This window comes from Aythya marila, assembly GCF_965140915.1.
Source record: "Aythya marila genome assembly, chromosome: Z".
Taxonomy (NCBI): domain Eukaryota; kingdom Metazoa; phylum Chordata; class Aves; order Anseriformes; family Anatidae; genus Aythya; species Aythya marila.
The window spans coordinates 43495957-43507780 of record NC_139080.1 but is presented as its reverse complement, the minus strand read 5'-3'; the positions used below and the strand labels follow the sequence as shown (position 1 = coordinate 43507780).

Sequence of the window (11824 nt, the reverse complement as noted above, 5' to 3'; positions counted from 1 at the left end):
GAAAAATGCAAAAATACTCATGCAAACTTTGTGTAAGATTTGAGTTTTTTGCAAGTGTTTGGCCCTCTTAGCAGTACATATATATATTGGTGACAGTATATAAATAAAATATTTTAAAACTTTGTGATGTCACTGATTAAACAGTGGTAAAGTACACCTGGTTTTAGGCAGCTTGCTTAATGCAAATAACACTTAGAAATGGCAGTTGGTGTACCATTACGGAATGAATTCTAGTTGTTTTCAGAGCTTTCATTTGTATAAGGTAGACATTCTTATAAATTGGCAAATCGACAGTATATAACTCTGTAACTTGTTTTTCATTGTATTCAAAACTTAACCTTGTTTGATTTCCCTGTTGTATGTTGAATTCCGTAGGAAATATGTGAGAAATTAAAAAAGATGAAGCCTCTGGATATCTCATGTAATACCTTTGCGTTTGTATTTATAGTTTACCAGTTCTAATTTCACTTCCTAAATAATAATAAAACTGTTTACAAACTTCAAAGGAATGTTGCATATGTGGATGTGATGGGTGTGAGAATAAGAGTGGATTCTTTTTCTCCCTCTGGTCTATTTTATTACTTCTTTTTTTATATAACTTTTAACAGGGTGGGAGCATCCATGTAGCAGGATGCTACATTGTGAGATCCGTGGGGAAGGGCGGGGAGGGTGCGAGATCGATGCGTGGCGGCAGGCCTCGTGGGTAGAAGTATGCGCAGCTCTTTTTTTTTAAAAAAAAAAAAAAAAAACACGAAACGCAGCACAGCAGCAGCTCGTTTTTCGGCTGTGGGACGGAGGGGCCCGGCGCAGGCCGCGGAAAGGGGCGGTCTACACAACATCGCGAAGGGAGGAAGGGGAAGGGGAAGGCGGGCGCTGCCGTGTGCCGCCCGCGGGCTGCGGCTGCAGGAGGGGGAGAAGGCGCCAGGCGTGCCAGCCTCCTTTTGTTTGTGCAGCCGCCCGGATCTCCGCCAAGCACAGCGGATCCCCGAAGATCTCCGCCTCCCCGCCGCTCCCCCCGCCGCCGGCCGGCCCCGAGGCCTGCGCAGCGCCGGGGCTGGGCCGCGCCGTGCTGCTGCCGCTGCCGCCGCCGCCGCCGGCCCCCCGTGGGGACGGGGCTGCCGATGGAGGCGCCGCCGACCCCGCTGGAGTCGGCCCGGTTCATCGCGGGCCGCAGCCGGGACGTGTCGGTGTCCGAGGAGGGGGCGCGCAGGGTGGCGGAGGCCCTGTTCGACAAGGTGCCCTCGGCCGCCTTCAGCCTGGCGGGCTGGAAGCAGCTGCACGAGCTGAACCCCCGCGCCGCCAGCGAGGAGGCGGTGAGCTGGGTGTTCCTGGTGGACACCCTCAACTTCTCCTTCTGGCCCGAGCGGGACGACCAGAAGTGCCTGGTGAAGTACAAGGGCACGGCCTACAGCGGGTACTGGGCGCTCTGCGCCGCCGTCAACAGGGCGCTGGACGAGGGTTAGTGCGGGGCGTCGAGCGGCGACATGGCTGCTGGATGGCACAGCGCACTTACAATGCACGCAGACGGGTGTGGGTGGTAGTGGTGGGGCTAAGGACAGTTCTGTCTGTCTAGAGTGCGAGGAAAGTGTGCACTGAGGCCCTTTTCATACATACACAGCGAGAAGCGGGGATATAAAATACGGCTGCGAATGATTGTGTCTGGCTGGTGTGTGCCGATGTAGTAAACGCGGTACTGAACGACAAAAATCTGTCAGGGAAGGCTGCGTGTAAAAAGTAAGAAGCTGCAGCTACGTGTCAGAAATCCTTATCTGAGGAGGGAGCGCTGAGAACAAACACAAACCTGGTTATAAAACTCCTGTTTGTGTGGTTGTCACAGAACAGCGTCAATTTCAAGAGCTGATAGGCCTTCCATATCTTACTAAGGGTGTGAACGCTCTCCTTTGTAATCACAGCGTGTGTGGTACAATATCCTAAACATCTTATTTTTATTGTTCTGAAGGAATACCTATTACCAGCGCGTCGTACTATGCCACCATGACGCTTGACCAAGTCAGACATGTACTGCGCTCAGACACGGAAGTGCCCATGCCTTTGATCGAAGAGAGGCACCGGGTGCTGAATGAAAGTGGAACGGTTCTTCTGGAGAAGTTTGGAGGCTCCTTCCTCACCTGTGTTAAAATGAGTGAGAACAGTGCCCAGAAACTACTACGCCTAGTGGTGGAAAACTTTCCTTCTTACAGAGATGAGGCCGTATTTGAGGTAAGTTAGCTGTAATGTTGAATCTCCTTTGGTAAGAACTTATTCCCTTATTCCTTTCTGACTGTGGCTATAAAAAACAGCTTTTAGGTCAGCTATGGAGTATTTTTTTTCTGAAAGGATAGTCATTTCAGAATTGATGTAAAATTAGTGAATTGCTGGCATTTTTTAATACAGAAAATGGAAGGTGAACAGAAACACTTCAGTGGAATTCATGAGTAAAATTCAAGGGAAATAGGAAAGAAAATTATTATTTTAATATTTTGCCTCAAAAGTGTAAAGGGATTGGTCTATATAGCAGAAGGAAAATCAGACTTTGAAGTGGTCGATCTTAATTATATCAATTATTGTAGGTAATATGGGTAGTGAAAGCAGCTTTTGAAATAATGCGCTTGGACCATGATACACATTTTGTTAAGATACGATAAAATTATTGAGATTTCATTTCTCTGTCAATTAAAACTTCTGAAGACAAAATCGATCTATCTTTTAACAGTAAAGGAATCCTCATTATCTTAAGGACTGAGTACTGACAGTCAGGAGCATATTTCTAATGATGAGTCTTTTTTTTTTTCACCAGAGGAGAGCCAGTTTTTCATATGCTTTCTCTGTCATCTTCACTCTGTTGTAATTTTGATGTACAACAAGTTCCCAATTAGATCATAACTACATTGTATGCCTTATAATATGTGTAATATATGAGATAACTTCTGCCTGAAAAGTGAGAATCTTTTTTTTTTTCCTCTTAAATTGCTACCCCTCAACCCATGTCCCATCAATTTTTCTTCATTTACCTTGAGGATCTTTACATGTAAATGAATCTCTGGTAGTATAGTGAAAATACCCAGCTAACTGGGAATCACATGAATTGTTGTTGATTAAACAGACCTTGCACAAATGACTACAGACATGAGTTAACCCCAGATGTCACACCTTTTTCAGAGTTGACAGTGTGCTGAAGCTTTATACAGCAGTCTCCCTGACAGAAACTGGTGAGAAGTAAATAAGAGTATGTTTGGTATTTTCTGTGTCTCATTTTCCCTACACAGGCATGATTTTTATTTAGCCTTAGTGACATGTAGCTATTCCTGCACTCTGTTTGTCATCCGTACAGTTCAGCTGTCAGATCACCAAAATACTTTATTCTAGTGCCTATACTAATAGTTTGTACAGTCTTTTGAAGATAAATCCCTAGAACACCGTTCAGTGGAGTTTTGAGCTAATAGCATTATTCACTTAAATGTGCTGTTGAATAGGTGGCATCATTATATTTTCCTCTGTCTCCTGCTATGAAAAAAGATACTATATTAACATGAAAAATCAGGGTTTCTCTGTGAGTAATCACTGGAGCTATTAGTTTAATTTATAGGGATCTTTTACATATGAAGTAATTTAATTACAATTGTAATAATAATGATGTAAAAGGAATTATTTTCCAGGCAAAGTGATAAATAGAATATTCTCTTATCTTTATTGTGACTGTATTCACTGATGTAATGTGTTTCATGAGATGATGCCAAATACTTTATAAAGTAAGGCTCCCTAAAAGAAGCAGCAGACTTCAGATTGAAAAGCCGTTCCAAAAATGATCCCAGACCGTAAGCAGTGACATAGTAGTAAAGCCTGTTGCATGAATACAGAAGCTATTTTTCTACTTTCACTAAGCAAGCTGTATTGAAGGTGTTTTGAAGGTGGGTGGAATAATGCAGACCAGGTTTACACCCTACTTATGTTGAAAAATATTAAAAACAACACGTGTAAAATCAGTGATGTCACCTATCCTGAGGTGGTGACGTGGATCATGTTATCCTAACTATTTCTATGGCAGCAGGCTGAGATCTTTAACAAAAGCAAAGTTGTACTTATGAGGATTAGGAGGGAACTGGAAATAGGATGAAGTATCCAACAACAAGCCAGTGTTTTTCACTGACTCTCCGTAATAAAAATACATATATGATAGTAAAACAAACTGTGTACTATAATAATAATCCACACTATCACAGACTAGTATAGCTCTCCTGTAATCTGACCTCCTAGAAGAACTTGTAAATTTAAGACAGTTCTTTGGCTGTATGTTTTATCGAACATGTGCACAAAACATTTTTCATAATTACACACTCCTGAATGTAGTTATATAAATTGTCCATGTTCTTTTGCTTCTGAAAACTGAATTGCAAACCAAAATCCCTGAAGCCTTTTTGCCTGTATATGGATATTTCATATTAAGATGCTGTGCTGAATTTGAATCCTGGCAGAAGTTTAAGTATTAGACTATGCTATACTTGTGTGTCAGGTTTTTCATGTTCTGACAAACAGTGGAGTCCTTCTGGGCTTCCAGTCATCCATATTGTATGTATGTACTTTATATTTCCCATCACCTGTGATGGAGGTGGTAAAATTCTCATGATCTTCCTGTTCTCTGCTTTTCTTCCTAGCCATGCTATGGCATTTTGATATCTGCCAGCACAATACCCCTTCTTTCTTTTAATGTCAGTAGGCCAGAATTAGTTATGCCTCTTGATACTGGCTCATTGTAGTGGAGAGAAGACACAAGTGTCCCCGTATTTGGTAGCTTTTCCTGGAATGTGAGGATGTTGCAGAAAAGAAGTATATTTCATCAGGTACAGCGTTCCTGATTGGACAAATTACACTATCTTTGACACTTAGTGTCATCCACCTCCATGCTTGCTATCTGTTGAAAAGAATATTGGGAAAATTAACTGGAAATGCTTCATAGTCTGTTTCATATAGAAAATTTACACAAACTCTAGAAGATCTGTGCAGCATAAAAATTAACAATAATTGAAACAATGAAATCATAAATTCGTATGCTCTATGAAGAGTCCCAGTCAGTATTTTTCTTCCAAATTAAATTGCAGCATGAGATGAGAAGTTCTGCTTGAAGTCTGTCTTCTGCTGTTGTAAAATATTGTGTTCCGGGGGGTTATCTGTACCTTACTATATTGGAAAATATACTATTAGAAGAGCAATGTCCTTGGTCTTCATTAGCTTCAGGATGGTAGGAGCTACAATGGAATTTGGTCTGTTAATCATTTATTTATTTCCTGTTGTGAGTCTCAAGTGGTATTTTATTATTTAGCATACATGTACAAAATGCAGTATTTTCTAGAAGGAAGTTTGTACATCTACATCAAGAAGGGAATGAAGTGGAAAGTTTTCAGAATGTTTACAGAAGTTGTTCTGTGAAATGCAGCTGGACATCTTGTTCTCAACGTTTTTGTAGAATAGCACTCAACGACAAACAATCAACTTTGTTTTCAGCCTGTAGCATCTTGGCAGTCAAGTAAAATTAAATGAACTTTTAAAATGCCATTTTAAATTGTGGCTATATGAAGAGTGGTGGAACAGAGCTTGAAATAAGTAGAATCCCCATCTACTTGTATTTTTGCTTAACCATTTCGGTTGCATGATATTGTTAAGGACATTTTTTCAAAAGATGAAAATGACATGTGTACTAGCTATAAAGCAAAGAAAAGGACATAATCCACTCAGTTTTTTTTCTGAAAGGTGCAGGTTTACATTTGCGCATTTTGTTTGTAATGAGAATACAAGCCTCAGCTCTGTACAGATCATAGCACAGCATTAGTTTTTCCCCTTGTGAGTAGTCATAAAGCATGTAATGTTTTTCAGGGTTAGCACCAGCAAAAAAACCCACAACATGTAATAAACACTATGTGTGGGTCTATTTGTAAGAACATCTAATATTTGTGAATACACCAGTTACTGAAATTAATTATCATCTCTCCTCCTTAACTAGCAAGGTATGCTAGACACCACTGAGAATTGTTCATTATAGTTTTCACCGAAATTTTATTTCCTTAACATTTGGGATAAGTTAACGTAATATGTTAACTGTCTAATCCAATACCTCCTAGTTAGGCTTGGATGTTGGATGAATTCTAGGGTTTCAAAAAGAATTAGTGTGCTGGATTGCAGCCAGTGCTCATGAAGTGGAAATAAACAAGCATTGTTTTCTGATATCCAAGCATTTTTTAATACAAGTATTTTTTTATTCCATGGCAACAGTATCTACCTTTTTTTTTTTTTTCTTTTAATGAGGATTCCACTTGATACCTGCTTGTGATTCAATATTTTTTAAGTATTAAGGTATTTACAGTATTGCACTTTTATTCTCTTTTAGTTAAGTAACCTTTGCTTAACTGAGTAATACTTTGGGCTGTGTTTTCTAGAACAACATTAACTTATGTGTCTCTCTCGAGATGCCATTTTCTGCGTTTCTTGATGTGTCTCTGGCACTTAAGCAATTTGCTTTTTTTTTCTTTCATCAGGAAAAAAAGGTTTCTTTCTACAAACGGGCACAAATACTTGTGGCTGATACATGGAGTGTATTGGAAGGCAAGGGAGATGGCTTTTTTGGTGACATTTCTAGTCTGACTATATTTGCTGACTACAGAATTCCTCAAGTTCTTGTTCACTTAAAAGCAATGAAGTATTCCGAAGAGCTAATGAAGAAACTACAGGAAGGTTTGTTCCTTTCTAATGTCAAGTAATCATGTTTTGATAGAGTAAGATAAAAGCTGATTTTAAGATACTGCATTTGCTCTCTCTGAGGATTATATATATATATAATATATTATATTATATATATATTATAAATATATATATATTATAAATATATATATATATTATATTATACATATTATATATAATATATATTTTATATATATATATATATATATATATATATATATATATATATATATATATATAAAATAAAATATATATATTATATTTTATATATATATATATATTTATATATTTTTTTCCCTCCAAGAAACTGGTACTTTTGTAGTGGTCAGGTAACAGAAAGGAATTCTTTCTCTAATAGTGATTTCAAATTAAATGTTAAGGTTACTTTTTATGAAGATCTAACTCCCTTGGATTAAGCACAGAATTAAAGAGACTCCAAGCAGTCGATCTCCGAGTTTTAAAACAACCACTGTTGCCAGAGTCACTTTCCAACATGAGTACCATTGTGATTTTGAAGTTTAGATAGTAATAGAAGCAGCAATTTCTTTATGAAGTTTAAAGAACATATAACAGCAGGGGGATTCTTGTTTATCTGTACGAAACAACAGCTGCTGTTTAGATGAGGGACAAGCAAGGTAATACCATAAATGTCCACTTAAAAAAAATACATGCCATTGCTTTTAAGGAATATAATTGTATAGGACAGGTTACATCTTCCAGTACTTAGTAACTAGAAATTTGAACAAATGAAAACAGAAACCAACCTTTTCTCCACTGCAAAATGAGTGTATTTATAAGTAGGACTGCCATTATGCCATTTTAAAGTTACACAGCAAGATAAACAAATTAATGCAATAGCCCATGAATCTTAATAAACTGGCCACATACATATATGTGTGCATATGTATGCATATTAATGTTTGTGTTTGTATATCATGTGTGTCTGTGTATAGAGAGAGAGATACAGGATCTGTTTGAACAGCCAAGATGGAAATGGCCTTATGAGGATGCATGGAAAAGATAAATTGTCTACGCGGTCTGTTTAATTTTTGATCCTTGTAAAGAGTAGAATTATCCTTGCAGAACGTACACACATTTGGAATTATGTTAATGTATCCTCTACAAACAAAATAGTCATATAACGTGCAGTGTAACCCAGAGTCTTGTTCTGCTTTTAAACTCAGTCTTTTAGAATACAGGATGGCTTTTCAATTGAATGGAAGGCAAACTTAAAAATATGGCAATGTTAAAGTGAGCAATAGAAAATGTACAGTAACACAGTAGTTACACTGTAATTCATGAAAGCTGCAGTCCCAGAATAGAATAAACGTGAAATAAAAAGAGAAAATTCAGGATATCCTTGGACTGCTGCCTCCCGAATGTAATTGCATTGCTGTCTATTGTGTCCTGCAGGAACCATTTTCCAGTCTGGAGATAAAGAGGAGGTGGAGATCCGTGGTTGTTCAATTTGGTGTTGTGCACTGATCTGTAAGCACCTGCTGGAGCTCTACAAGAAGAAGGGTCAAGACATGCGCGATCAGATCAACGCGGTTTTACTCGATTATTACCTTTGGGACTATGCCAGGGATCACAGGGAAGAGATGAAAGATATTCCATTTCATCGCGTACGGTGTATATATTATTGAGTCCCGTCTGGTATCTGTTACAGCTACTTTTTTAATGCAGTGGTTTCTCATGTAGTAACCTGGAGCTTGCTGAATCAAGCAAACGCTCACTTTCTGATGTTACATTACCGACTTATGTTCTTATGTTTTTTTTGTTTTGTTTTGTTTTGTTTTCTGGATCTTTCTCTAGCTGTGCCTGGAGCTAATAGTGTAAAATCATGCTGGAAAAGTTGTATGAATACAGGTTTTGCTACTTGAGCTCTGTTGGTATGTGTATACAGATGTGTATGTGTCTGTACGTGTGCCTGGACACTCCAGGCGGCTGCTGGGCCAGCAGGTGCGAGCTGCTGTGAGCGTGGCACGCCTATGTGGAGACCGCTTGCGTTGCGGGAAAACCCAGCCTTTACCGCTGAGCTCCACCGGAGCTGTAAGGAGACATCTCCGACATGTAAGCCGCATTTCGCACCCCTGCTTTGATTAAAGCGCACAGACCACAAGCAGGCGGCCCCCTCCACCCTCCCCAGGACTCGAGGGCGAGGTGTGCGCGTCCCTGGGGGCCGGGGGCTGCCCCCCGCTGCCCCCCGTTGTCCCCTCACACCCACCCCTCAACCCCCGCTCCGCCCGCGCCCTCCTGCCGCGGGGGGCCGCTGTGCGCGGCGGGGCGGCGCCGCCGGCCGTTTGCCGCCGACCGTTGCGGCCGTTGCCGGCGGCCGTTGCCTAGCGAGGCGCTGTCAACAGCCGCGCGGGCGGCCCAGGCGCGGCCCGCCGGCCCCTCAGCCCGCCCGGCGGCTGCCTCCCGACGCCCGGAGCAGGTTTGGAGCGGGGAGCGACGGGGACGGGGCAGGGGGGAGCCGCCCCACCCTGCCGCCGAGCCGGCATTTTGCTTTGTGTTTGTTTGTTTTTAGGAAATAGTAAATGGGATCTCGCCCCTCCCCGCGACTTGTTTCGTTGTTTAGGTGTAATTTTTTTTTTGGTGGGGGGGCGTTGCCAGCCGCTTGCAGCAGGCCTCGCTGCTGCATACAAAGAGGGCACCTGGGTAAATAAAGGCAGAAACGCACCAAAACGTGGTTGGAATCTGCAGTCAGTAAGTCTTAAGTAGCTGCTCGTGATTGCCGTGCCCTTCATGAAATGAGCAGGATTTCAGGCACTTGCATATCTTCCTTGGCTTCCCTCTGCTCGGTTCTGTAAAACAAGGCTTTTTGTCAGCTTCCAAAGTTTCTCAGCTCTGAATGGACAAGCCCTCAATGCAAATGGGTGTAAGTGAAATGCAAAAACTCTTCTCTTTGCAACCACAGAAGACTTATGTTTAAATCTGGTTGCATTTTCATGAAGGCTGAATTTGATGTGCTTAGCTGGTGAGTTCTGCCAGTTGGGTAACAGAGCAAAAAGGCTGTGTGGGAGTTCAGTAAGAAGGAAGTTCAGCAAACTTTCCTTTGCATGGCAAAGCCTGCGTGAATGAGAATCAGCAAAAGCAGAAGATGTGTTTGGGATCTGGCAGCATTTGATACCCATAGAGGCTTTTGAGTGTTTCTGATAGACATTTGTAAAGAAATACTATTTGATGCTTCTTATTGTGCTTCAGAATTAATACATGGGGGGCAGTATAAGGAACTATGGTTGCTGAAATATATAACTAATAAAAAATAGTTACATATGGGCATAAACAGATGGATTAAAATCAGAGGAATGCTTTGTGTGTAGTAATCACAAATATTTAAAATCATACCTACCACGTAAGCAACACGACAGCTTTCTGTGCTTCTGAAATTATAAATGCTTGAACCTTGTAAGCCAAGTATTTATGATGGCTTTAAAGCACGTGTGTGTGTACAGGTATAAATTCAGGATAAAAAGGTTTTGTTTGAATAATTTCTGTTGCCTATGCATCAGTACTGTAGCAGTGAGAAAATAAGGTTCATTTAAGTATATGCTTTATCAACAGTTCATTAACAAGATCTTACAATATTGTTGCTTCATATGGCAGTATAATGTCCAAACAGAAAGTCTGACCACTTTCAGACCAAAGGTTAAGTCTGCTAGCTTAGAAGGTAATAGAAGCAAAATTAGTTTATGCACTGGTTTAACAGTTGTTAATATATCTGCTTTTTTATCACAGTTACTTTCCAGGGTGTAATGATGCTTATGTATTCTTTGGGAAACTCTTCAACATTCTATTTCAGCAGGGAGTTAATTCTTTATTATTTAACTCAGAAAACATTTTTTCTTAGGTGCAGAAAATTGCAAATGAGGTGAACAGAGGAATTGTAACAGATGTTGTAATGACTTCATGAATACTGAGTGGGGAGCACAGAGATGGAGGCCGGCATGGAGGAGATCCCGGTTAAAGTTGCAATAAGGGTCAGACCTCTGCTTTCCAAGGAAGTACTTCATAACCACCAAGTATGCGTGAGATTAGTCCCAAATACACAGCAAATAATCATTGGGAAAGACCGTGTCTTCACTTTTGATTTTGTATTTGGCAAAAACTCAACCCAAGAAGAAGTTTATACAGTTTGCATTAAACCTCTTCTAGTGTCTTTGACTGAGGGATATAATGCTACAGTATTTGCATACGGACAGACAGGTTCTGGGAAGACTTACACCATTGGAGGTGGTCACATTGGTATGTTGTAAAAAGTCTTTTTTTGTGTGTGTGTGAACAATGTAGTTCTGCAAATTAAGTATTTAATACATAACAGATGATGCTTGAGAATTTTTAAGAGATAATGAAAAAATGTATAGCAAAAAAATATATATATATTCCAAAGTTTATGTGATGGTTGTGTTCTAAACACAAATTCTGTGTCCATTAGGCTATACCAGAAGTATGAGAGAAAAAAAAATAAAAAAAATTAAAGTGCTCTTTCCCATTCTCTATTCTAACAGGCAACTTACACTACTTTCTGAAACACAGTGCTTTAGAAATTTTTGCTACATTTATCCTACTTAGAAAGTATCTGCTTTAGGTAATTGTATTAAGCAAACTCACTCTTAGATTTTTTTCAGAGACTGGAAAGAGATTTCATGTATAAATTTAATGGAATAGAATCATAGAATGGTTTGGGTTGGAAGGGACCTTAAAGATCACCCAGTTGCAACCCCCTGCCACGGGCAAAGATGTCACCCACTAGACCAGGTTGCCCAGGGCCCCATCCAGCCTGGCCTTGAACACCCCCAGGGATGGGGCATCCACAGCTTCTTTGGGCAACCTGTGCCAGGGCCTCACCACCCTCTGCGTAAAGAATTTCTTCTGAACATCTAATCCAAATCAACCCTCTTTTAGTTGGAAAGCCATTACTCCTTGTCCTATCATTACACCACCTGACAAAGAGTCCCGCCAGAGTCCCTCCCCAGCTTTCCTGTAGGCCCCCTTTAGGTACTGTCAGGCTGCTCTAAGGTCTCCCCAGAGCCTTCTCTTCTCCAGGCTGCACAACTCCAACTCCCTCAGCCTGTCTTCATAAGAGAGGTGC

The 11824-nt window shown here is 40.7% G+C and overlaps 2 protein-coding genes across 8 annotated transcripts in view; both read left to right on the top strand.

Annotated features, from left to right (window-relative positions):
- Positions 1–861: 861 nt before the first annotated feature.
- On the top strand, positions 862–8834 carry QNG1 (Q-nucleotide N-glycosylase 1). The gene is made up of 4 exons (XM_082782536.1): positions 862–1458; positions 1961–2220; positions 6528–6723; positions 8143–8834. Exons 1-4 carry the CDS (start codon positions 1122–1124, stop codon positions 8373–8375), a joined length of 1026 nt encoding a protein of 341 aa, XP_082638662.1. The 5' UTR covers positions 862–1121; the 3' UTR covers positions 8376–8834.
- KIF27 (kinesin family member 27) overlaps positions 8685–11824 on the top strand; it is a 25744-nt gene continuing 22604 nt past the window's right edge. For 3 of the 7 annotated variants that reach the window (XM_082782533.1, XM_082782528.1, XM_082782534.1), the window contains exon 1: positions 9001–10977. In XM_082782533.1, the coding sequence (XP_082638659.1) occupies positions 10668–10977 (310 nt within the window). In that variant the 5' untranslated portion in view covers positions 9001–10667. Of the gene's footprint in view, positions 8803–9000; positions 10978–11824 lie in introns of those variants that run through there. The other 4 variants (XM_082782532.1, XM_082782531.1, XM_082782530.1 and 1 more) reach the window with 4 other exon arrangements.

Coding starts and splice junctions, on each gene's coding strand:
- QNG1 (XM_082782536.1), top strand. CDS start 1,122: ATGGAGGCGCCGCCGACCCCGCTGGAGTCGGCCCGGTTCATCGCGGGC. Junction 1,459..1,960: donor CAACAGGGCGCTGGACGAGG/GTTAGTGCGGGG, acceptor ATTGTTCTGAAG/GAATACCTATTACCAGCGCG. Junction 6,724..8,142: donor AATGAAGAAACTACAGGAAG/GTTTGTTCCTTT, acceptor TGTGTCCTGCAG/GAACCATTTTCCAGTCTGGA.